Below are 24,221 nucleotides of genomic sequence, written 5' to 3'. Positions count from 1 at the left end.
CCTTTTTTCACAAAATTACAATCTCTAGACAGCACACAACAAGATCCAAAGATGGATGAGGGTGATGAATCGGTGAATTTGAGGAGAGTGGGGATGGGTTGCAGACCTCACCTCTGTCCATCCTTTTAATAGCCGTCGCTGCCAGGTATGGAATAGGGCGCCGTGAGTGCCGTCGAGGGCGCGCGCAGGGGCGTAGTTTGGTGTGGGCGGGATACCCGGCGCGGTCGGGAAACCCCACGACGGTCATCACGGCGAGCCGGGGGAGGGGGCGGGGTGGCAGGCGGTCGCTGCCAGGTATGGAATAGGGCGCCGTGAGTGCCGTCGAGGGCGCGCGCAGGGGCGAGGTTTGGTGTGCGCGGGATACCCAGCGGGCGGGGGCACGGGCGTTGAGACCTCAGGAAACCCCACGACGGGGATCACGGCGCGGGGCATCACGACGTGGTGGATGGGCGGGATTACCAGCGGCGCGGGCGACGCGCGCGGGAAGCGAGGGCGCCGGGGGATGGGGGCGGTGTGGCTTGCGCGGGTGGCTAGCATCACGGCGCCGGGGATCGCGGGCGGTGTGGCTTGCGCAGGGGTGGGAAGAAGCGCGCCGGGGATCGCGGGCGGTGTGGCTTGCGAGGGCGGCGGCCTAACTCGCGGGCGGGGGCACGGCTGGTGGTGGACGCCCTCGCTCTGCTAACATCATTTCATACTAGGTGAGTGCCCGTCCGTTTATATGCTTCTCAGCGTCATATTGCTAATAACTACTTAACATCATTTCATACTAGGTGAGTGCCCGTCCGTTTATATGTTTCATACAAATTTTTTACTTCCGTAGCAACGCACGGGCACTCACCTAGTCTTTATTGAAGTATCCAATTCAGAGACCCTGAACACAGTGGAGATGCAGCAGACTATCTCTGAGAGGCTTAATTTGCCATGGGAATGAAAATCACAGATAGTTGAGAAACGGGCCAAATTCTTGGTGAAGGGACTGGCCATGAAAAGATTGATTTCTATTGCTACTTGATGATGTAAAAAAGAGATTCCAACTGGAGTCTGGAGGATGTAGGCATCCCAACTCCAGACACAATGGCCATGAAAAGATTGATTTCTATTGCTACTTAAGATACAGTACTGTAGAGAAATGCACTCGATCAAAATCTCCGATCTCGATCACTTGGTGCAATTCGAGGAGCTGTATGTAGAATCATGCTATAATCTAAACACTCTTGTTGCTGGCAGTCTGAGATTCAGGCCTGCAGCTCCTCACCCTCTCAGTTCTTCCTGCACTGGAGAACGTCATCGTTGCAACAACGCCCCACCATTTTCAGCACATCCGCAAATTGACCATTTCTAGTTGGCCCAGGCTGAAGAACATCACATGGGTCCTGAAGCTTGGAATGCTCGAGAGGCTCGTCATAACCCATTGCGATGGGTTGCTGAAGATTGTTGAAGAAGGTAGTGGTGATGAGGCGGGGCCATCCTTCTAATAAAGGGCAGGAAGATGAGTGGACTGACAATACGCGTGCCGAGTTACTGAATCTAAGATCAATCGTGCTGACTGATGTCAGGAGCCTGAGAAGCATATGCAGGCCAAGAGATTTTCCCAGCCTTGAGACCATCCGGGTGGAGGATTGCCCGAGTCTGAGAAGCATACCACTGAGCAGCGCGTACAAGTACAGCTGTGGGAAACTGAAGCAGGTGTGCGGTTCAGTTGAATGGTGGGAGAAACTGGAGTGGGAGGACTGGGAAAAGGCATGGAGAGCAGGTTCTTCATTCCGATCTGACAGGGACCCTGTCTCCAGAGGATGCTGCGTCATTGGCACAATGTGTATATGCGATGACTTCTTTGTGCATGTAGGCAGTCTGCATATATTGCTGGAGTTCACAAATCTGTACATGATTTGATTCATTCGTCCATTTCTGTAAATGCTATCAATAAAATTCAATCTGTTAACTTGCATAAAAAAATAGCCCTGTATCATCACTCGACTCGATAACACCAACGGATTGATGGGTGAATTCAACCAAATACTTATATTATTCTGTTCATTTCGTCCATTCCGCAACATAGCTTTGATTATCACATACTCTCGGGAAGAGATTGCAACATATGAAATGTTAATAGAGATGTTAATTTTACCGGCCTGATTTGGGAAAGGAATCCTCTTCTTCCCTCGTATTTTTCCATCTCCTATTGTACCATAAAAGTGTTACACTGTTGCTTATGTCTCCGCTTTCTGCGGGACAGCAGTCCACTCGAACTGCCATTTGAACGCATTCTCCAGTTCTGTGATAAAACTGAATATTTTGCTAGCATCTACACATGCTGATATTATTAGCGTGTCTGGCTGCAACCCTCGCCTGGGGAGCGACGCTAGGCAGCCGCATCCGACCCCAGATCGAACTGTCTGGCGTTGATGCCTGGCCTAGGCGTGCTTACCAGGGTGGGATGGGAACCGAACACAGACAAGGCAGGGAATTCTTGCTCTAAGCCTTACTTAACTTGCCATTACTTTCTTTCCATCACAAACATCACACAAAATGGAACCAATTCCTTCACAGTATGGGCACTTCGTATCTTCACCGACCCACTCCAAGAACTGCATTTCGAGGAAAAGGAATGCGTCAGACAAGAAGATAGAGCAAAATTTAACTTTAACTGAAGGGATGATGCATGCATTTTGTGCAACAGGAGGCTACGGTGGTTACCTGCGGTTCAATGTTCGGCTCACCTGTTCCATCACATTCTGCAGGAAAGAAGAAACAAAATCAGGACTAGTGAAAGCATGAATGAAAAGCGATTGGACGCTCCTGCTCACTTATCAGTACACGGTTCTGAAAAAAATATATATAAGGTAAGCATGATAGTCAGCCACTGTTTTCATATGTGGTTTCTTAATTACTATACATCAGATATCAAACAGGGGTTGAAATAACAGTAGAGGTGAGCGTGAAAACAGTTGATCTGTTGCATCCAGTCTTGCTAGAAATTCGGAACAGAAGAACTACATGCACTTGTTAATTTACGTATCTGATAAAAGTCTACGTACCATGGTTCAGGTTCCATAGACTACTATGAGACATGAGTGTACGTACATACGGAAGCTGAATATGCAATCGTACACGTTAGCGTAACCAGTAGGGTTTAGTACCTAAGCACATGAGGCGGCCTTCGCCTCGACAGGAGATGCAAGTCTTAGTAGATGCAACTGTGCCGGTGCTGGCTGTCTTTTTGTTATGCGTCAGTCTGGTTGGGTCTTCCCACCTGTTTTCACCGAGAAGAAACACTCTGTGCTCGGAGACCCCAACTCCCGAGACACCGTTTTCTGCAACCGTAGTTTTGCGTACCTCCGCGATCCCTGTTACAGCAGGAACCGCTGCTCCGTTTGTGCCATCCTGCAAGAAATTTGAAATGTGAAAAAAAAACTGCTCTATGAATCCCGATGTACAGTGCAAAGTTTTCATAGCTAGTAGGCCTGTTAGTTCACAAAGAAGCTCTTCCTGTACCGCAGAAGAAGAAGAAAATATTTCTGTTCAGAAGATATCTTTTTCTACTCGTGATTTATGGTTAACCACGTATCGTGAATATTCAGAAAAAATCATGTTTTTTTCCTTCTTCTGTGAAGCACGAAAGCCTTGACATATTGTAGAGTTCGCTGAGAAATGCTCTGACATTGGCAAGGTGTTGAAGCTGAACTCACTTTGGTTTTCACGTCTTCCCCGGTCTTCCCCGAGAATAGCCACTCAAGCAGCTCCGATGTCATCACCCCGTTCTCTGAAGCTCCTACCGTTGCCTGGAAGAAGAGAGCGCGTATCATCATCCAGTAGCATATATAGATGCAATGTAGTGTGAAGGATAATCTTGAGGAGTATTAATAACCTGCCATGTCTTGACAGCTCGCTCGGTGCCAGACGAGAAACTGGAGTACTCCATGTCTTCCTCGCCTGAGTAAAAACCGAGCTTCTGCAAAGCTTCCTGCGTCAGGCAGAAAATGCTGTTAGTTTTTGTACTGACAAACAATTGCCTACTAAGAGAAACTAGTTTATTTTCTCTTGATGAAATAGGAATTCCTTGGAAAAAATGAAGTTCTCAAACTAGCCCTAATGTAGTGGGATTCATCAGAAGTTTGGGAATTTAGAGCTAGCCGTTTGATTGCAAACGCTGCAAAACTGTAGAGAAAAATCCTGCCGCGTAGAGTCAGTCGATTGCCACCTATATCCGAGCACTGCTGGGCCTGGGCCGGGCCGTATCAGCCACACCCACACACGTCGTGCAGCACGAATCATATATTATCCGGAACGAGAGGCCTGCGACGACGCTCACATCACCTGCATCGCGCGCACGTCCTCGCCCTCGGCCCCCGTCCTCAGCGTCCTCCTGCTCTCGCTGGCACCAGCTGCGCCGCTCACCGCCGCCTCGGCCTTGGGCGCCACCTTCTTCTCTTGGACCACCACCACCTCCTTCCTCACCTCGACCTCGACCTCCACCGCGGCTGCCTCCTGGATGAGCGCCGGCCTGGGCTGCGGCGCGGGCACCGCGGGCGGGGGCGCAGGCGAGGCCACGGCGTCGACGGCGACCGCGAGGTGGTCAGGGCGAGCGCCCTCGAGCGCGCGGAGGCGGAGCCGCAGCGCGGCCACCTCGGCGAGGAGGGCCTCGCGCTCGGCGCGCCAGCGCGACTCCTCGCGGAGCCACCGCTGCTCCTCCCGCAGCCAGCGCTGCTCCTCGCGGAGCCACCGCGCCTCCTCGCGCTCCTCCCAGGACGAGGCACCGCCGGTGGCGCGGGCCGGGAGGACGGCCGCGGCGCGGCGCGGACAGGGCTGCTGGAGGCGCGGGCGGCGGTAGGCGGTGGAGACGAACGGGAAGGCGGTGGCCGCGCCTGCCGCGACGGCGGCGGCGATCATTGTCCGGGAGCAGGATCGGGCGTGGGTCACCAGGACCGGGAGTGAACTGCAGCTGCGAGGACACGGACACTAGCCGTGGATGGTGGATATTTCTCGGCCGTGGCGTGGCGGTTGATATTTGCCGCCGGAGCTAGTCCTGTACTCCTGTCTGTAACTGCAGGTCGTCAAAAAAAAAAAAGAACACTCTGCACGACTGAAAGGTGTGTGGCGTCGCGCGCGCGCGCGCGTACGTCCAGGCGGCCAGCGGGACGATCTAATGGAGCATGCCAGCATGGGCTGGTCTGATCAGATGGGCCTTACTCTCAGTTCTCTGTATAAGGCTGGGCCAATCAGGAGCATATGAGCCCATAAGAGAAATCGGAAGGAGCATACCGGACCAGAAGAGAAACCGGAAGTTGTAACATGGTGAACTTGGGACCATGTGAAAGCGAATTTTCGAGGGAAAAAAAAGGGGGCTGAACTCATCGTAATCTGACGTCCCAATGTATTTGTCGAGTACTCCTATCATATGGTAGAGCATCTCCGAAAGGAACTCATATAATTAGGGCCTCAAAAACTAAATTAGACTTGATTCAAATTAACTTAGATCAACAAATTTTTCTCAACTCCAACAGCAACTCCTAAACCCACGAGTTAGTTAACTCCGTGAGATTAAACATATAGGAATAGGTCCCCTGACTGGGTGCTATATTCATTTGATGGAAATTTATAAAACAGCAACTTTGTTGGAAGTTATCTCGAGATCTTAACTCCTATATTTGAATATAGGATCCGGCTTAAGTCCTCTCTTGGAGATGCTAAGAAGGTCAAGACGCGAACGGTGATCGCTTGCTCACGAGTCACGTCAGGTGTACTGTACTGTGTGTCTGTGTGCATATGACACATCGTCATCATCCTGTGGAAAAAAACACTCGACAAGCAGACCATGCCGAAAGCACACACGCCATACGCGTGTGCGGTGCATTAGTATACATCAAACGTGAAACATGCACGGTTACAAACGTGCTCTGCTTGCGGATATAGCTTTCGTTCTTGACCGTAATGCGGTCGCGGTCGCGGTCCCCGTCCCATCGGTGCTCGTGTTCGGCGGCGAGACGCGCACGCTTTCCCGTGCGTCGCGTCGCGTGAGCGGTAACTAGAGATGGCAATGGGTACCCGAAACCCGAAACCCGATGGGTTTTTACCCCATTAGAGCTTGTTCGGTTATACCCCAATCCATATGGATTGAGGGAGATTGAGGGGGTTTCAATCCCTAGTAAGTCAAAATCCCCTTCAATCCGTATCAATCCCCTCCAATCCACATGGATTGAAAATAACCGAACAAGCTCTTAGGGTACGGGTTTGAGTCAATTTTCATACCCATAGGTTTGTTAATGGGCATAAATGCATACCCGATGGTTCATGGGTACGGGTTTGTTCCTAGAGTACCCAAAACCGTGAACCCGTGGGTTTTTTTAAACCCGATCAAACCTAGTGCATATTGTCATTTTATTTTATAAACGAACAACAAACTTATTATGTCTCTATTTACTTCCTAATTTTTATCACATGGTGAATGTATAAGTAGTTGGTGAGAGTGTTGCTCGCTTGCTATTATAGTTATTACTAGCGTTATATATGCGGTGAATGGATAACTTAGTGCAAGATAACTTGATTATACAACTTATTATTTGTATTTAAATCTCTCTACTAATATTTTTATACGAAATCATGAACTCGTTGTTCATTACATAAATTTTGGACCATGATCTCATTAATCATTACGATACTTATTGATTATAAAAAGAACAAGCACATTGGAGATAAAACCCGTGGGTAACTCGCGGGTACCCGCTAACCCGATGGGTACGGGTTTGGGCAAAATTTCAAACCCGTCATGGGTACGGGTTTTTTAATGGGTGTAAATATTTTTCACGGGTACGGGTTTGGGATAGCAAAACCCGGCGGGTTTGTACCCGTTGCCATCTCTAGCGGTAACAGCTGAGCTCTCCGCGCGCCTCCGTCAAAACGAAACCCCTTCATCCAGCGTCTGGTTCCTGGTTAAAGACGTCGAGAAAAAGAAGAACTAACCGCATCCTCTCGTGCAGTGCAGTGCTTCGTAGCAGGACCGCGACCGTCCCGCGCGGACCAGCTGCCGTTTCCACATCAGGCACAGGCTACCGTTTGGTGCAAGGAACGCGATGGCAAAAAAGGCTCCAACCCATGGGTTCTGTGGAGGAGGAGGAGGAGGAGAGGTAACTTTTGTTGTAAGGACAAAGCAAAAAGGCTCCAACGCTCTCCTCGCTAAGCAGTAAGCACCACGCGCGCCCTCCCTCTCAGTCTCTCTCTCTCTCAAACAACCACCTCAGCCTATATATACATCCAACACGCCAAAAAGCAGACGAAAACCAGCGCGGCGAGCAGATATCCCACGAGAAAGCCCTCGACCCCTTCAATTCTCCAGCAAACTAGTCACCGGCGTGTGCACTGGTGCAGTGCACGCACGACGCCGGCAGCATGGCGGGCAGGGCCAGGGCACGGCGGTTCGTGCTCGCCGGCGCTCTGATGATCGCCTGGCTCCTCTGTCTTCTCCCACGGGCCACGGCGGCGGCCGTCCGCAGGAGCGACTTCCCGCCGTCGTTCCTCTTCGGCACCGCCACCTCCTCGTACCAGGTACACACGCGTAGGCCGGTGAGCCGACCGACTGCCTCGGTGGTCTATCTCCTCACACACGCCGCTCGCAGTCGCATCGCAGGAGCAGCCCTCCCCTTTTGCTTCCCTCCGTCTCTCGCCGGTTGCCGCGCATGCAAGGCGCCTGGTTGGTTGGCCAGTTGGCCTCCCTCCGATTAGATCCTGCCTGCGGTGGTGAAGGATGGTTCTTCGACTCGTCCCCGTCTCGAGAAAACGACGCGGGCTAACGTCCTCCTACCTGTTTCCCGGGCTGCGGTCCGCGCAACCTTATACTGGGCCCTCTTGGGCTCCACCTAGTCACAGGCCCAAGTAACCGAGCCTACCTTATTTCAAACACCACCTTTAACTAATCATTCCTTGCTATCTTATCTCTCTGAGACTAGCTCCAACAAGGGACTCTAAAGAGTTCTATACCCTAAATATAGAGGATCGAATGGTCCTCTACGCCCTCCAGCAACGTCCTCTAAACGGTTCTCTAAATTTAGAGGACGCTGCTGGATTCTCTATATATAGAGTTCCTCTAAACGATCTTCTATCCATTTGAATACTTTAAATAACCGGTTTAGCAAAACTAAAATATGTACAATACATTTGAGAGTATGACAAATACGTATGTACAAAAAATAAAAATAAAAAATGTTTCTAATATAGATATTTGAGTATAGAGGACGTGATTTAGAGGACGTTGTTGGAGAGGAAGGAGATATAGAGTGTGAAATCTTTTAGAGGAGACTGTAAAGGACGGATATAGAGGATGAATATAGAGGACGTTGCTGGAGACAGCCTGATTGATCTGCTGATGGTAACGACTATTATCTAAGATAAGACGGATATTACGCACGAATGTCATGGAGAGTACAGAGCAAACAAACCAAACAAAACAAAACAAAATGCATGGTCATCAACTTGGCAGCTATCGAGGTCGGTCGATGTGATCATGTGATCTTCTCTTCACTTTGGTATAGATCGAAGGCGCGTACCTCGAGGGCAACAAGAGCTTGAGCAACTGGGATGTCTTCAGCCACGTACCAGGTAAGCCATCAACTAACTACGTATGCGTTTCTAAAGTGAGGCTGTGGCCTGTGGGAGAAGAATTAACCACTGCCTCTCTGCTTTTTTTTTTCTTCTCCCCACCCTGTTAATTGGGATACCCCTCCAGTCTTCCACATACATGTATGTGACGTAGTGGTAGTGATGTGTTTTTTTTCCAGGAAGAATCGAAGACGGAAGCACCGGAGATGTCGCGGATGATCACTATCATCGTTACGAGGTCCAGTCTTACAAATGACTACAAATTGGTTGTGCGTGTGTGGATAAACCTGGACCGGAGTTCCCACCTCTGATCTTATCTCGTTCGTCGCTGCAGGATGACATTGAGCTCATGCACTCTCTCGGCACCAACGCCTACAGATTTTCTATATCATGGGCCAGAATTCTTCCGAGTGAGTTTTTGTTTGTACTAGATTTGAAGCTTAATTCGTCATTTCTCAGCCGGTTTCGATCGATGAATGTTTCATTTGCCGAGGGTACGTAGGAGGGAGATTCGGCGAGGTCAACCCAGCAGGCATCGCGTTCTACAACAGACTCATCGACTCGCTCCTGCTCAAAGGTACTCACCCCATCGTCGCGAGCCATGCACGTACTTTCTCGTCGCGCGCCTGGGATTTGATCGGCCGGCCGGCACAGGGATAGAGCCGTTCGTGACGCTGTCCCACTACGACATCCCGCAAGAGCTGGAGGACAGGTACGGGGCGTGGCTCGGCGGCGCCGAGGCGCGGCGCGACTTCGGCCACCTGGCGGACGTGTGCTTCGCGGCGTTCGGGGACCGCGTCAGGCACTGGGCCACCTTCAACGAGCCCAACGTCGCGGTCACCAGGGGCTACATGCTCGGCACCTACCCGCCGGGCCGATGCTCGCGCTCCTGCGCCCGGGGTAACTCCGACGCCGAGCCCTACGTCGCCGCGCACAACGTCGTCCTGGCCCACGCCGCCGCCGTCCAGATCTACAAGACCAAGTACCAGGTAATAAGGTACTACTCCTGTCCTGCAACGTAGGTCGTGCTCTGTCTGGTCGTTGCTTGGTTCTTCGGTCGTCGTCGTCGTCGTCGTTCGCTCCGTGTTCTATTTCTGAGCCGATTATTGAAAACCTGCAGAGCAAGCAGAAGGGCTTGATCGGCATCGTGATGTCCACTGTCTGGTTCGTGCCGCTGACGGACGCGCCGGCGGACCGGCTGGCGACTGAGCGGGCGCTGGCCTTCGACGTTCCATGGTAGGGCACACGGCCGGCCGGCACGCACAGTCCAGAGACCACCCAATGCATTGCAAACCAACCAACCAATTTTATCGCTTGCTGCAGGTTTCTTGACCCGATAATCTACGGAGACTACCCTCCGGAGATGCGCCGGCTCCTGGGCTCCAGGCTGCCGACCTTCTCGCCGGAGGAGAGGAGGACGCTGGGCTACGGGCTGGACTTCATCGGCATCAACCACTACACGACGCTGTACGCCAGGGACTGCATGATCTCGCCAGGTTATTGCCCGTCGGGGCAGGAGTTCCACCAATCGCTGGCGGCCTACACGGGAGAAAGAGACGGGATTCCCATCGGACCTCCGGTGAGCTAGCTCTCTACTGCTTTCTTACTTCAAATCGAGGTGTGCCCACAGCGGCCCACTGCTGACTCGATTGCATTTGCATATCCTGGCTGAGTTCTGGGCGGCAGACAGCGATGCCGACGTTCTACGTCGTTCCTGACGGGATAGAGAAGATGGTCACCTACATCATGAACAGATACAGCAATCTCCCCATGTTCATAACCGAAAATGGTAGCACCTCTTGCATGCTTCGGCTTGCGCTTCTGTTCATGAATTCATGCCCCGTGTGCGCTTCACTGACGTTCACAGTTACTCAAAAATCGTTTCTTCAGGCTACGCACAAGGTGGGGATGGTTATACTACCCGTGCCGAGGACTGGCTTGACGACCAGGGCAGGATACAGTACCTCGAGGGCTACCTCGCCAAACTCGCCAAAGTCATCAGGTGCATCCATTTGGTTTCGAATTTCACAGGTCAACGTCAATCACATCGCATGCGTCGTGGACGAACTGTTCCCCGCAGCTAAAATATGTCTGAGTGAACTGAACTTTTTGATATATAGTGACGGCGCCGATGTCCGTGGCTACTTCATCTGGTCTCTCATTGACAATTTCGAGTGGCTATATGGGTACACCCTCCGCTTCGGCCTTCACTACGTTGACTACCAAACGCAGGAGAGAAAGCCGAAGTCGTCGGCGCTGTGGTACAAACGGTTCCTCCAGAGTTCACTTGAAGCTCAATAGATGAATAGAGAGAGGATGCCTTGTTCGAAGTACAGGCACACAACATGAGCTTGTGAGTGTGACGACTGAACATGCTGCTTCTTCAATTCAGAAAATGAAGGGCGTGATCTTTATATGAATTTATTGATCCTTAATAAAGGGGACCACTACAGTTGCCATCTCCGACGTCCAGCCCACAGTGAAACTTGGGGTGGAGCATTTTCTTCCCCTAGGCGAAGTGTGACATGCAGCTCCAGATTTTAACCATTATTATAGAGACCAAATAGCTCATTTATTATGCAAAACATTGTCCACACATGTTATAGGCTGAAATCGGAACTATTTGTGATAATTTTAGACTAGCCCATTTATTTTGCAAAACATCCAGAGGCAGCGCTGTAGGAGAACTAAACTTCGTTCTTGGGCTTCGCAGAGAGAGTCAGGGTTAGAGAGAGTAATGGAGATACTTTGATCTACCAAATCTATCACCGAAAGAAAGATTTATTGAAAATTTGGAGCCCCTCCCCATTCGTCGGCTTTTCACATCTTGTATTTGTTTTATCTCATAATGGAATCGACACACCGTGACCTATTTATTGATGTTCTCCGCAAGGGTGTTTCACATAAATCTTTATGTTCGCTCTTGATTCAGTGTCTCTTGTCATATGTATTGGTTAAGTCACCATCATACTTGCAGTTATTCCATATATAAATTAAGTGGTTGCTTGAATATATAGACGAGTTGACATGAAATATATGAACTTCAGAACATAAGACATGCATATATAACCTGACTGATCAAAAATTTTAGAGCTTTATTTAGAGTCAATCGTAATATAGTTCTAAAAGTAAAAATGGCACTACTAAAAATACATATTTCTAGTGGTCTTATTTTTTTACCGGCGGGTGACAATTAGATGTGCTAGTGATGTTATTCGGGTGCACCATAGGCTAAGGTGGTGATTTAGGTTTCAACATAACATGGTCTTAATCTAAGTCTATACATAATCATTAACATAACTTAATATGAAAGCTGATCTTAGGATTCCACATATTCTTTAGGTTTGATGGTTTCATTTGGCATGTTCTTGATAGACTCTTGGAGAAGAGTGATTTGTGAGCTCCATTCATGATTTGCTTCTTTAGCTTCTCTTGGTTGGGTACTACCAACCATTTCCTAGACCAAAGGGTGTTGTACTGATCCAAGTGAAAACTTTCAAATCTAGGATCATCTGGCCTTTATTTGATTCGAGCTATAGGTCTTCATCCAAATGTTGACCATCCTTGATGTCTTTCTAAGTGAGAAATCACTTGTAGCATAGGCCATGTCCCTTAGGGGAATCAAGATTTGTCCATGTTTTGCAATTCTCGACATATTGAGCCATGCTTGTTTCCAACTTTAGCGATCACGAATGGCCTTGCGACTTAGCACATCAGACATGACATTAGCTTTACTCAGATGATATTGGATATTGGAATCACAAAGTTTTATCATCTTGAGCCATCTTCTTTATCTCATATTCAAATTAGATTATGTAAAGTACTTTAAGCCTGTGTGGTCTATGAAAATATTCCATGTGAAAGTTCACAGTTACTCAAAAATCGTTTCTTCAGGCTACGCACAAGGTGGGGATGGTTATACTACCCGTGCCGAGGACTCGCTTGACGACCAGGGCAGGATACGGTACCTCGAGGGCTACCTCGCAAAACTCGCCAAAGTCATCAGGTGCATCCATTTGGTTTCGAATTTCACAGGTCAACGTCAATCACATCGCATGCGTCCTGGACGAACTGTTCCCCGCAGCTAACATATGCCTGAGTGAACTGAACTTTTTGATATATAGTGACGGCGCCGATGTCCGTGGCTACTTCATCTGGTATCTCATTGACAATTTCGAGTGGCTATATGGGTACACCCTCCGCTTCGGCCTTCACTACGTTGACTACCAAACGCAGGAGAGAAAGCCCAAGTCGTTGGCGCTGTGGTACAAACGGTTCCTCCAGAGTTCACTTGAAGCTCAATAGATGAATAGAGAGAGGATGCCTTGTTCGAAGTACAGGCACACAGCATGAGCTTGTGAGTGTGACGACTGAACATGCTGCTTCTTCAATTCAGAAAATGAAGGGCGTGATCTTTGTATGAATTTATTGATCCTTAATAAAGGGGGCCACTACAGTTGCCATCTCCGACGTCCAGCCCACAGTGAAACTTGGGGTGGAGCGTTTCCTTCCCCCTAGGCGAAGTGTGACGTGCAGCTCCAGATTTTAACCATTATTATAGAGACCAAATAGCTCATTTATTATGCAAAACATTGTCCACACATGTTATAGGCTGAAATCGGAACTATTTGTGATAATTTTAGACTAGCCCATTTATTTTGCAAAACATCCAGAGGCAGCGCTGTAGGGAGACCTGAACTTCGTTCTTTGGCTTCGGAGAGAGAGTCAGGGTTAGATAGAGTAACGGAGATACTTTGATCTACCAAATCTATCACCGAAAGAAAGATTTATTGAAAATTTGGAGCCCCTCCCCATTCGTCGGCTTTTCACATCTTGTATTTGTTTTATCTCATATAGTGGAATCGACACACCGTGACCTATTTATTGATGTTCTCCGCAAGGGGGTTTCACATAAATCTTTATGTTCGCTCTTGATTCAGTGTCTCTTGTCATATGTATTGGTTAAGTCACCATCATACTTGCAGTTATTCCATATATAAAGTGGTTGCTTGTATAGACGAGTTGACATGAAATATATGAACTTCAGAACATAAGACATGCATATATAGCCTGACTGATCAAAAATTTTAGAGCTTTATTTAGAATCATAATAAAGTTCTTAAAGTAAAAAAGGGCACTACTAAAAATACATATTTTTAGTGGTCTTGTTTTTTCGCTGGCGGGTGACAATTAGATGCGCTAGTGATGTTATTCGGGTGCGCCATAGGCTAAGGTGGTGAATTAGGTTTCAACATAAAATGTTCTTAATCTAAGTCTATACATAATCATTAACATAACTTAATATGAAAGCTGATCTTAGGATTCCACATCTTCTTTAGGTTTGATGGTTTCATTTGGCATGTTCTTGATAGCCTCTTGGAGAAGAGTGATTTGTGAGCTCCATTCATGATTTGCTTCTTTAGCTTCTCTTGGTTGGGTACTACCAACCATTTCCTAGACCAAAGGGTGTTGTACTGATCCAAGTGAAAACTTTCAAATCTAGGATCATCTGGCCTTTATTTGATTCGAGCTATAGGTCTTCATCCAAATGTTGACCATGCTTGATGTCTTTCTAAGTGAGAAATCACTTGTAGCATAGGCCATGTCCCTTAGGTGAATCAAGGTTTGTCCATCTTTTGCAATTCTCGGCATATTGAGCCATGCTTGTTTCCAACTTAAGCGATCACGAATGGCCTTGCGACTTAGCACATCAGACATGGCATTAGCTTTACTCAGATGATATTGGATATTGGAATCACAAAGCTTTATCATCTTCAGCCATCTTCTTTATCTCGTATTCAAATTAGATTATGTAAAGTACTTTAAGCCTATGTGGTCTATGAAAATATTCCATGTGAAAGTTCTATGTTTGGTTTTGGTAATTGAGATAATTAGTGGACTGACATTTTGCTAAATATGTGACTAAGTTATATTAGGTACACATAAATATGAAGGATAAGGATTGGAGATGGATGAAGAGTGATCATTCAAAAAATGGGTTTCAATCGGGCCTTGCGATTAATATGGTTATGGTTCAGTTGGACTGACTCCTCCAGGCCATGGATTGGATCTGAAGCACCCTGTGAAAACACTGACATAGCTCTTTTCCGTGCTTCAACTACTATCACAGTCGGCAATGGAATAAAGGCTAGTTTTTTGCATGATTCTTGGCTTTTCTGGGAAAGCACTGATCGACTTGGCTCCAAGTTTGTATCCTCTGGCTTGGTAAAAGAACAAATCAGTGGCTGACTGAAAGGGAAATAGGCTTACACCTTTTCCTAAATTGATTTTGGTGGTTGAATTGCCCAACACAAATAATTGGACTAACTAGTTTGCTCTAGTCTATAAGTTTTACAGGTGTCAAAGGCTCACAATAAGCCAATAAAAAGACCAAGAAATGGTTCAAACAAAGAGAACAAAAGACAACCCAAAGGCACCCTGGTCTGGCGCACCGGACAGTCCGGTGTCCCACCGGACAGTGTCCGGTGCACCAGGGAACTCGAAGCTGAACTTGCCACAAGGGAACTTTCAATTGGTATCAGAGCTAGGCCTCTCCTGTGTGGGCTTAGCCGTCCGGAGATGACGATGTCGTCACAAGAGGTAACTATAGAACTTCTTTTAGGCGATGGCTCTAATTACAAGTCTTGGTCTGTCTCTATTTATAATGCTTTCATGAGTGTTGATCCTGATTTGAGACAGGTCTTTAGTAGAAGTATTTTTCCCTCTAATGTTAGTAAAAATCCTTCTAATGATGAACTAAGATGTCTATCTCTAAATCACCATGCTTGCAACATCTTAGTCGATTCTCTTTCTAGAGATGCCTATTTTGCCATCATGAGTAGTGATAATGATTTATTTGTTGATGCTCATGATTTATGGAATATAATTAAAGTAAAATATTTTGTGGAAAATTGTACTGCTCCTACTCCCTATATTGCTTGTGATGCTAACCTTTCAAAGGGAGAAGAACAAGAACGATGGGCACCAAACGATGAATCCACCTCGTCAACAGGTTTGTTCTCCACTAGTAATAAATGTTTTATTGCTAACAATGACGGTGGAGACGAAAGCCATGATGAGGAGGAATACGAGGATGAATCTTCATCACCACAAGGTGCATTTTCCTGTATTGCTTCCACTAACAATGATGATAGGGAAAATGAGACCGACGATGTGGAAGAAGAGGAGATTCGTCGTTTCTACATCCATCTCAACAAAGAGGACAAAGCGCTCTTGGTTAAACTGTTGAGAAGGAACAAGGAACAAGGCGAGACGCTTCTCAGGCTAGAGGAGACTCTCATCAAAACAAACAACAGCCTGGAGAAGATGACCAAAGAACATGAGGAGCTAAGGTGCTCTCATGATGTCTTGGTCCAACGGTGTGATTCAATTCTAATTGAGCAAAGTAGAAATGATGATGCTTTATCTTGTGTTGCTCAACTTAGAATGAAAAATGCCATGCTTGAGAGGCAAGTAGAATTGCTAAGTCATGATAAACTAGCTCTCACTAAAAAATATGATTCATTGTCTTATTCTCATGAGAATCTCTTGGATAAACACATCATGCTTGAAGTTGCTCATGAGGTCGTAATTACGAACTTAAATTCATGTGAACCTCATTCTCGCACGTGTGCGCATTTGAATTGTATATCACCATGTGCTAACCCCTGTCGCTTAAAAGAAAGTCAATCATTGATTGAGCAACAAGTTTTAGGGACACAAAAGAAATTGCGTGGGAACAAGAAGCAAAGACAACTAAGGAGAAGACACATTGCTCAACTTTCTCAAGATATCCACGGGCGCGTGGTGAAGAAGCTTGAGAAAGGAAAAACTGCAGCAAGTGTTAAGCTAAATAAGAAGAATGTTCCTAAAGATGAAGAAATCAACATGAGCTTGGAAAAAGGTAAAGATTCAATTAATCATGCTGTTTGCACTAACCTTTTCTCTATGTCATCCAAGAACAAAAAGAGAAAAGGGAAAAGGAGGTGCTTTAAGTGCAACAAGTCAGGACACCTCATTGCGTCTTGTCCATACACCAACAAGGGTGAAGGGATAAGGAGATGCTTCGGATGCAATGACAAGAACCACACGATCACTTCTTGTCCTCTATTGACGGATCAAGCATGTGAAGTCTCCAAGATGACTCTCACCAAGGAAAATGACAAACAGCAAGTGTCATGTCAGGTTGAGCGACGCTTCTGCTACAAGTGTGGTGAGCAGGGTCATCTATCCAAGGTATGTAATAAAGGTGAGGTTCCTAAGCAAGTAAATTTGTCTCAATCTTATTCGCTTAGGAGACCCAAATCATACACTTGTGCTAGATCTATAACTAGATCACCTAGAACTAGCACAAAGACTATTTGGGTACCAAAGGCACTTTTGGTTGAACGTCATGGACCCATCCCGAGGTGGGTACCAGATTGTGCTAATTAGACCATGTAGGTGCCTTGAGATGGACTAGAGACCATGGAAGAGCTTAAGACGGTTATCTCAAATTCTATGCTTAAGCTATTAATTGTTTTGATGTTTATTCATTGACCCAAGGTTGAATTATTGTGAGACACTAATCCCATGTTCATCTCAAGTGAAATAAAGTGTAGAGGTCCTTAATCATCATTGGTGAATCAAGCAAAGGACCTTGATTGTGCATCTGACTCTCCAAAAGACGGTACCTGTGTTTCTTAAGTGCATTATCAATATTGCTCTTAAAGTTGAATGTCGTGCTATCTGTCCTTGGAGTAGTTAAGCTTTGAAAACTGCTTGCGTTGGATTCTTGTTAATAATTGATTCATGTTTTTAAAGGTCACATTCATGTTGTCTTAAACATGACTAGGTGCTCGATAAGTCATATCTTTTGAATCGTTCATTGGGTAGCCTATCATTTGAAATATTTACCATGATTAATCGTTTATGTGTTCATGAATAAACATGTTTTTCTTTGTAAATCATGCTATACGTGTGTAATGAGTAACCTATGTGTGCAAGCATGACATTTTGTTTAGTTTATGTTCACATGATTACTCTAGTCTAGTATTGTGTGAATACCAAAAATCCATGTTGTGGCTCTAATGCACCCTTTTGAGCTATAAGGTGCATGAACAAAAGGAGACCTCAATTAGTGACAACTGGTGCTCTCATAGCAATTCAGGAAAAGGCAAAGGTATGGAGAATGGAACTATGCAATTTCATTGAATACCTTGAAGTTCCATTAATTGTGATCACAGCTATGGTCTTGCCTCTGAATTGGTAGTATCTTGGCTTAGGTGCTCCTTACTTTATAATGTTGATTCTTTTGGTGTATCTAAGGAACCTTCTTAATTATGATGTGCTTAGACATTGCGCTTTATATGCATGATCGTGTTGTTTTTCAATTGGTATATGTGGTGCAATGATTGTCAAGTATGAAGCATGTCTAGTTTGCTCGTAAAATGTTATACTTCTTGAGGCATGCATTGTTGTATTAAGTCAACCTTTCATTTGATATTCAAATCGGTATCCCTTTGTGTTGAAATTGTTAAAGTATGCCTTGGCCAAGATATGTTGTGATCCCCTCTAGTTCTGAGAAAGCTAGAATGTGCAAAGTGCAAAGTTCTTCAAATACTTGATGCACAAGTATAGGGGGAGCACACATAACTTGCGTCTTTTGAGACTAATTGCATCTTGAGCGATCTTGTGTAGTCTCAAGGTGGAGAAGAGAAAATGATCAAGAAATGGAGCAATCAGGACTGGGGTACCTCTATAAGTCGAGGAATTGGTATCTAGTCGTGAGTAATTACATATTTTTAGATTGCTCATGCTCTATAAAATTTGGTGATACTAGATGCTTATCCTTAAAACATCATGGAGCTATGATAATAAATGATCTTGCAATTGGTATCTTTCAATTGGTAGTCGTGATAGTTTGCTTCAATTGACATCTTTTGGTAATCACTAGAATAGAAGCTTCATCTTGTGCCACAACACTATAACTTGCTTTAAGCTTGGTGTCTTAGCAACAAGAAAAGGTTAGGATAAAGGATCAGGCACAAGTGTGGAGAAGCTCCCAAGAGACTAATACTATCAAGAGAGGAAGTACACCACATCCGGGCAAAGGTAAAGAGACTAATACTATCAAGAGAGGAAGTACACCACATCCGGGCAAAGGTACAAAGGAAGTATTGATCTTTTGCGTATATGTACCTTAACTTTCCTCCAAATGCTTGTGGTGCATTTGTTGAATGAGTAAGGGGGAGTATTGTTAGTGTGTGTTTACGTACTCAATACCCTGTTGTCCCTTGACATCATTCTATGTTCTTGCTTGAATATGGTTTTGGTGTTTGATGTCAAAGGGGGAGAATTTGTGCATTAAAGCTTATCTCAACCTGAGAGGAAAGCTTATCCTAAGGGGTGATGTGTTAGTTTGAGCTTTGCTAGTGTGTCATTCATATGCTTCTTGCAGTATTATATTGTGTGTTATTCATATGCTTCTTAGACAAATATGTGTTGCATCATATGGACTAGTGCTTCCGCTGTTATAAATTAATTGGCATCTATCGTGTTCATTCTGAAATAGATAGTCATGTGGATAATGGTGCATGTGGTTAATGGTGCTTTAAGATTGTTTTTAAATTAGTATCTTAGTTTAAATTGGTATCTTAATGGTGAATAGTGGTAGGTTGATATTCCTGTGATATATCCACTAAATTGAATGGTGTTTAACTCTGATTTTGTGCATTTGTGTGTTATAGCATCATGGTTTGATTCTTGACACAATGCATCCCAAAAAGTGCTAAGGTGTAGAAATGTTTCGAATTGCCTAAGTATGTGCAAATTGGCGTCTAAGGCCAAAATTATGTTTTTGAAGTAAGCACATATTTAGGGGGAGCATTCTATAAACTTAGAATTCAAAATTTGTGCTTCAAATCTTATTCTTATGTAAGCTTTAATTGTGTTGCCATCAATCACCAAAAAGGAGGAGATTGAAAGCTCTCGTGTGAGTTTTGGTGTTTGGATGACAACTCAATTAAAGGACTAACAAGTGTACTAAGTGTTGAACAGGTGCTTAAGGTAAAGCTAACAGGGTTCAACACAAGTGAACAAGTGTGATGGTCCAAGGACTAAATGATGAATAGATAATGGGCATCACAAGTAAGATGGTCATTGCATAAAGTGAGACTCGGGTGCGTAGCTCGGAGACAACTGATCAAGCCAAGGACGGAGGCAAGAAAAGCTTCGAGGTACCAAGTGCACGGGAGAAGGTCAAGGAGGCTGAGGAACCCAAAGCCAAGGGTGAAGAAGAAGGCTTGCAAAGTCAAGGGTGATCGAGTTGAGAACAGCTACGACACATCAAGGATCACTACATAAGGACGTGACTTACAACCAATGAGAAAACATCTCTAGTTATGTGGTGTAAGTCATAAGGCTCAAGATCAAACTCTAAGAAGATGTGCACAAGGTCACTAGAAGAAGAAGCAGTGTCAAAACCAGAACTGGAGGCAGCCCAAAAGAGCTAAGTTCACCTTGATCTTTAGTTTGGGTTGTTCCTATGTTTGGAGATGTTCTATGTGACCTTTGCAGGATGTTGGAGCTAAGTAATGTCAATCTAGATCAGGTCAAGTTGACTTGATGATTTATGAGTCCAACATCAAAGCTAAAGCATGTCAAATGCTATAGATATAATAATTAAGAAAAGGTATGTTTCTAGACTTAGTACATTGGTTTTGTGTACTAATATACTTGTCTAAGTGTTAGAAACAGAAGGAAGAAGAAAAGGAATAAGGTGCAAAAGGCTTGGCTGCGTACAGCCAAGACTCAGCTCAGTCTGGCACACCGGACTGTCCGGTGGTGCACCAGACAGTGTCTGGTGCGACAGGCTGAACTCTGGTGAATAGGCCGCTCTCGAGAGAATTCGGCGGCGTATGGCTATAATTCACCGGACTGTCCGGTGGTGCACCGGACTGTCCGGTGAGCCAACGGTCGGCTGGGCCAACGGTCGGCCGAGGATTCCGCGCGTGACGCGTGGCCGAGCCAACGGTCACTTTGGGGCACCGGACTGTCCGGTGCGCCAACGGCTCCAGGACTGCAACGGTCGACTGCTCCATTTCTGGAAGGAAATCGGGCACCGGACAGTGTCCGGTGGTGCACCGAACTGTCCGGTGCGCCACCCGACAGAAGGCAAGATTTGCCTTCCTGGATTGCTTCCAACGGCTCCTAGGCTCCTTGTGCCTATAAAAGAGACCCCTAGGCGCCTCAAGCAATGAACAAGCGCAGCCAACAAGTGTAGACATCACTCTGGTCAATTCTCACTCTCCCTCTTGTGTGTATCTATCTAGTTTGTGTAGAAGGCAAAAGATATAAGCCTTTAGAGAGTGGAGAAGAGCTGCTAAGAGCAAGAGCAAGGTCTTGAGCGTATCGTTACTCTACCGGGGTGCTGCCAAGAAGTTTGTAAGCAGCCGCGGTTTTGTTGTAACTCAACTCAACATAGTGAAAGGCTCTATCTGTCATACTGACAGATCTGAGCAAATGGAGGAAGGAGTTGAAACAGACTCCAAGCCCAGGTGTGGCTAACTCTAACGAGGACTAGGCAAGCATTTCAGGCTTGGCCGAACCTCGGGATAAATCCTTGCGTTTGTGTGCTCTGTTCCATATTGTATTCTGACTCTCTGTCTTATTCGCTTTTATATCTGCACTTCAACACTTATCTGTGGTATAAGCTTTACGTGAAGTGCAGGACATTTTGAGACAGGATCTTCTATTCCGCTGCAACCTACTCGAAGGGTCTTCACTCCACTGCGTTCTAGTCTTCGAGTAGAGTAAGAATTTAAGTTTTAAAGTGATAAGTTTTATTCGCCTATTCACCCCCCCTCTAGGCGACATTCAGATCCTGTTCTCGGGCCAAAGGGAACTTTCAGCAAGGCCCTTAGAGACTGCCGAGGTGAATGGCTAGGGATCCACTACGAGGCCTTTACAAAGTTCCACTAGCTTCAGAAAACCCGCTACAGTTCTAGGAAGAGCAATGCAGGAATCCCCCGTCTAACCACCATCGGAGCAAACTCAACTCGAGAACCTCCCTACACGCCTACTCCCCTACTGCCCTTGCCCCTTTCGGGTAAGGTAGTCCTCCACTAACTTTCCTAGTTAGTCAGCCAAGGGCGCCCCATCCACCCTGTTGTGGCACGTATTTCTCAAGTTAAGCTCGATGTTCCAATTAACATAGTTGTCTTATCATGAACAAAAATAGAGCAGTAATAAAGAATAATCATGTGTAATAGTTATCTCAACACCCAAAACCATATATAGCAATAGCAAAGACTACCCAAAAATTCAGGGGTAAACAAGGTATAAAGATACCCAGACTAGGATGACCTACTGGGTCCCATCAAAATTAAGTTTATACATGATAAAATGATTATAGAGAACATTATTGGGTAAATAAAAGTGGTCACGGGCACAACTTGCCTTTATGAGCTCCTGCTCAGCAACTTCTACCTGTTGAACACCGGAATCCTTGGCCACTGGCTCTTCTACCACCACAATACAAACAAACATGGTACAACGGAGAAATTAACATCACACCAAACATGTATACAAAATACATAATAATAATCTATGCATCGTAACGAGATCATAGGAAAAAGAATCACTAAATTCGGAGTTACGGATTTTAAGTTATGATTTTCTGAAGTTCGTAAGTGTTTGGTACAAAATTAATTGTGTGATCAATTCTAATATAGCTTTCATGTTAAAACAGTGGCACTAAGTGATAAACAATATTATTACAAAATTATAGAAAATGGAATGAAATTAAAAGGAATTAAAATGAATTTTATATAAATTAATAAAGATTTGGGAATTGCTTTTAATCAACAAATCATTTTCTCCATTAATTATTCTGATTTTCTAACTCTGTGGACTACGCTTGCAATACAGAGAAGCTCGGGGTCTCTGCGCAAAACATCCTAACACCCAGAATCCTATGTCGTGGACTACGAGTTGATTATGTGAAAAGTCAGGGTCTTTTTTTGCAAATGTGAACAACCAAAGGGGTACAGGGCGATATCGGCCGTTCGATCCACATCGAACGCGTTAGATTAGATTATTCCTTCTCGCAAACTAGTATGCGCCAGCCGCCCTCGGATCGGGGATTAACGACCACGATCTAAAATCCCGCCGATCCCCCCCCCTACACCGACCAATTTTACATCAACGGTCAGGATCCTACGACTGAAGCGGTACACTGAGATCCTAATCACAACCGCTCGTGCCCCGATCAACGGCTATCGCAGCCCCTTCCCCAACCCCGGTACAGATTCACGGTGGCGCAGCCATCGCCGCCTCGGATTCTCCGCACCACGGTGACACAAACTCTAATTCGCTATAGTCATACCTATTGAATGGAAACGCGAACACGTGAACGCGTTCGTACCTTGATTAACAAGTGGAATACCCCTGCCTGCGGCGCGCGGCGGAACCCGAAGTACGGTGAGCAATTCTGGCGGTTCTGGCGACGGATTCCAAGTGGCCCGGCCTCGACCACTTTCCTCCAAGCCAGAGGAATCCCGAGGACACCACACTTTACACCACACTGAGGACAAGTGATTATAGTTCATAGATACACTAGTGGGAGCAACATGAGTCATGGTGATAGAGTGACTTAAATTTGTTGCTATGTGCAAATAGTGTAATGAAGAAGTTTAATTATAGCATATGAGACATGACATGGTGTCATATAGCTAGATGAAGATCAAGAAAAATAGCTTGGCTATGAAGGGCCAAATTGCTAGTGTGAAGAGCAAGTCAAGAGGTTTTAGAGCGATTGACCATATCACGATGAAGTTTTAATAAGAACTTGGCGCAGCGGTTGGAACAAGTGCAATGATGAAAACGAAATTATAATCAATTAACCAATAATACATATAGTCACATAAGTTGTATCATAACTCCCTCCATCCACTACAGCATGAAAGTCATTTTCGGCGACTAGAAACCGTCAAAAATAAGCCTTATGACATAGAAAATAAGCTATTTTCGGTGACATAAGTGTTATTTTCAGCAGTTACTGGCTGCCAAAAAACTCGAAAATGAGTAATTATTTTCGGCTGCGAGTCCCAGACCGCCGAAAATAAGGGTCGCCGAAAGCCTAGCGCAGCTATTTTCGGCGGCCTCGATATGACCGCCGAAAATAGATATTTTCAAAGGAAAAAATAGAAAAAAAAAATTAACAGAATTTTCTACAACACAGGATATAATAATTCATCCACACAGATTTCATCACAGATATAATAATTCATCCATAAAACCATCACAAATATTACAATTTCATTCACAGAAGCATCAACGGCAGGAGTATCTTATTGTCACTTATCGAATACATTAATTATTGTGTGAATCAACTAAAAAAGTAAAATGGATTTTATTTTGGGACGAAGGGAGTATCTTATTGTCACTTATCGAGAATGACGGAGAAACTTGGTGTCATGAACAATAATCAGAAATATAGTGTGGTTGGCTAACTATAGGTTATCATTGTTTATTATTTATTATTTAATGAAAACGAAGGGTAGATGCTCGTGTAGCACGCGCGCTGCCCATCCTGTCCGAGGACGTGGCGAGCGGCTTAAGTACGCAACAGCAACAGAAGGAGGCGTTCA

The 24,221-nt window shown here is 45.6% G+C and overlaps 2 protein-coding genes across 9 annotated transcripts; one reads left to right on the top strand and one right to left on the bottom strand.

The window, feature by feature from the left end:
• Positions 1–2,134: 2,134 nt before the first annotated feature.
• LOC100281154 (peptidoglycan binding domain containing protein) lies at positions 2,135–4,952 on the bottom strand. Its single transcript, NM_001154073.2, has 6 exons — positions 4,318–4,952; positions 3,869–3,964; positions 3,690–3,782; positions 3,141–3,384; positions 2,698–2,735; positions 2,135–2,588 (listed from the first exon to the last, which is right to left on the bottom strand). The coding sequence occupies exons 1-6, from the start codon at positions 4,888–4,890 to the stop codon at positions 2,487–2,489; spliced, it is 1,146 nt and encodes a 381-aa protein (NP_001147545.2). The 5' UTR covers positions 4,891–4,952; the 3' UTR covers positions 2,135–2,486.
• Positions 4,953–7,120: 2,168 nt separating this feature from the next.
• LOC100272792 (beta-glucosidase) lies at positions 7,121–13,059 on the top strand. 8 transcript variants are annotated; one of them, XR_004852978.1, is made up of 13 exons: positions 7,121–7,542; positions 8,526–8,592; positions 8,772–8,830; positions 8,927–9,002; positions 9,095–9,169; positions 9,247–9,581; positions 9,713–9,828; positions 9,916–10,171; positions 10,279–10,381; positions 10,483–10,594; positions 10,713–10,945; positions 12,487–12,598; positions 12,717–13,059. XR_004852978.1 is itself a non-coding variant. In XM_008663352.4 (12 exons), exons 1-11 carry the CDS (start codon positions 7,387–7,389, stop codon positions 10,895–10,897), a joined length of 1,569 nt encoding a protein of 522 aa, XP_008661574.1. In that variant the 5' UTR covers positions 7,121–7,386; the 3' UTR covers positions 10,898–10,945; positions 12,487–12,688. The 8 variants fall into 8 exon arrangements, 4 of the variants coding, with proteins under 4 accessions (XP_008661574.1, XP_035818847.1, XP_008661573.1 ...); XR_004852979.1 differs by having other exon boundaries at positions 12,487–12,627; XR_002265429.3 differs by lacking the exon at positions 10,713–10,945.
• The last annotated feature ends 11,162 nt before the right edge of the window (positions 13,060–24,221 follow it).

This window comes from Zea mays, chromosome 10 (assembly GCF_902167145.1).
Source record: "Zea mays cultivar B73 chromosome 10, Zm-B73-REFERENCE-NAM-5.0, whole genome shotgun sequence".
NCBI lineage: Eukaryota > Viridiplantae > Streptophyta > Magnoliopsida > Poales > Poaceae > Zea > Zea mays.
This window is presented reverse-complemented; position numbering and strand designations above follow the sequence as displayed.

Coding starts and splice junctions, on each gene's coding strand:
- LOC100281154 (NM_001154073.2), bottom strand. CDS start 4,890: ATGATCGCCGCCGCCGTCGCGGCAGGCGCGGCCACCGCCTTCCCGTTC. Junction 3,783..3,868: donor GAGCTGTCAAGACATGGCAG/GTTATTAATACT, acceptor CTCTTCTTCCAG/GCAACGGTAGGAGCTTCAGA. Junction 2,736..3,140: donor AGGCCGCCTCATGTGCTTAG/GTACTAAACCCT, acceptor TCTTTCCTGCAG/AATGTGATGGAACAGGTGAG.
- LOC100272792 (XM_008663352.4), top strand. CDS start 7,387: ATGGCGGGCAGGGCCAGGGCACGGCGGTTCGTGCTCGCCGGCGCTCTG. Junction 9,003..9,094: donor ATGGGCCAGAATTCTTCCGA/GTGAGTTTTTGT, acceptor GAGGGTACGTAG/GAGGGAGATTCGGCGAGGTC. Junction 9,170..9,246: donor CGACTCGCTCCTGCTCAAAG/GTACTCACCCCA, acceptor CGGCCGGCACAG/GGATAGAGCCGTTCGTGACG.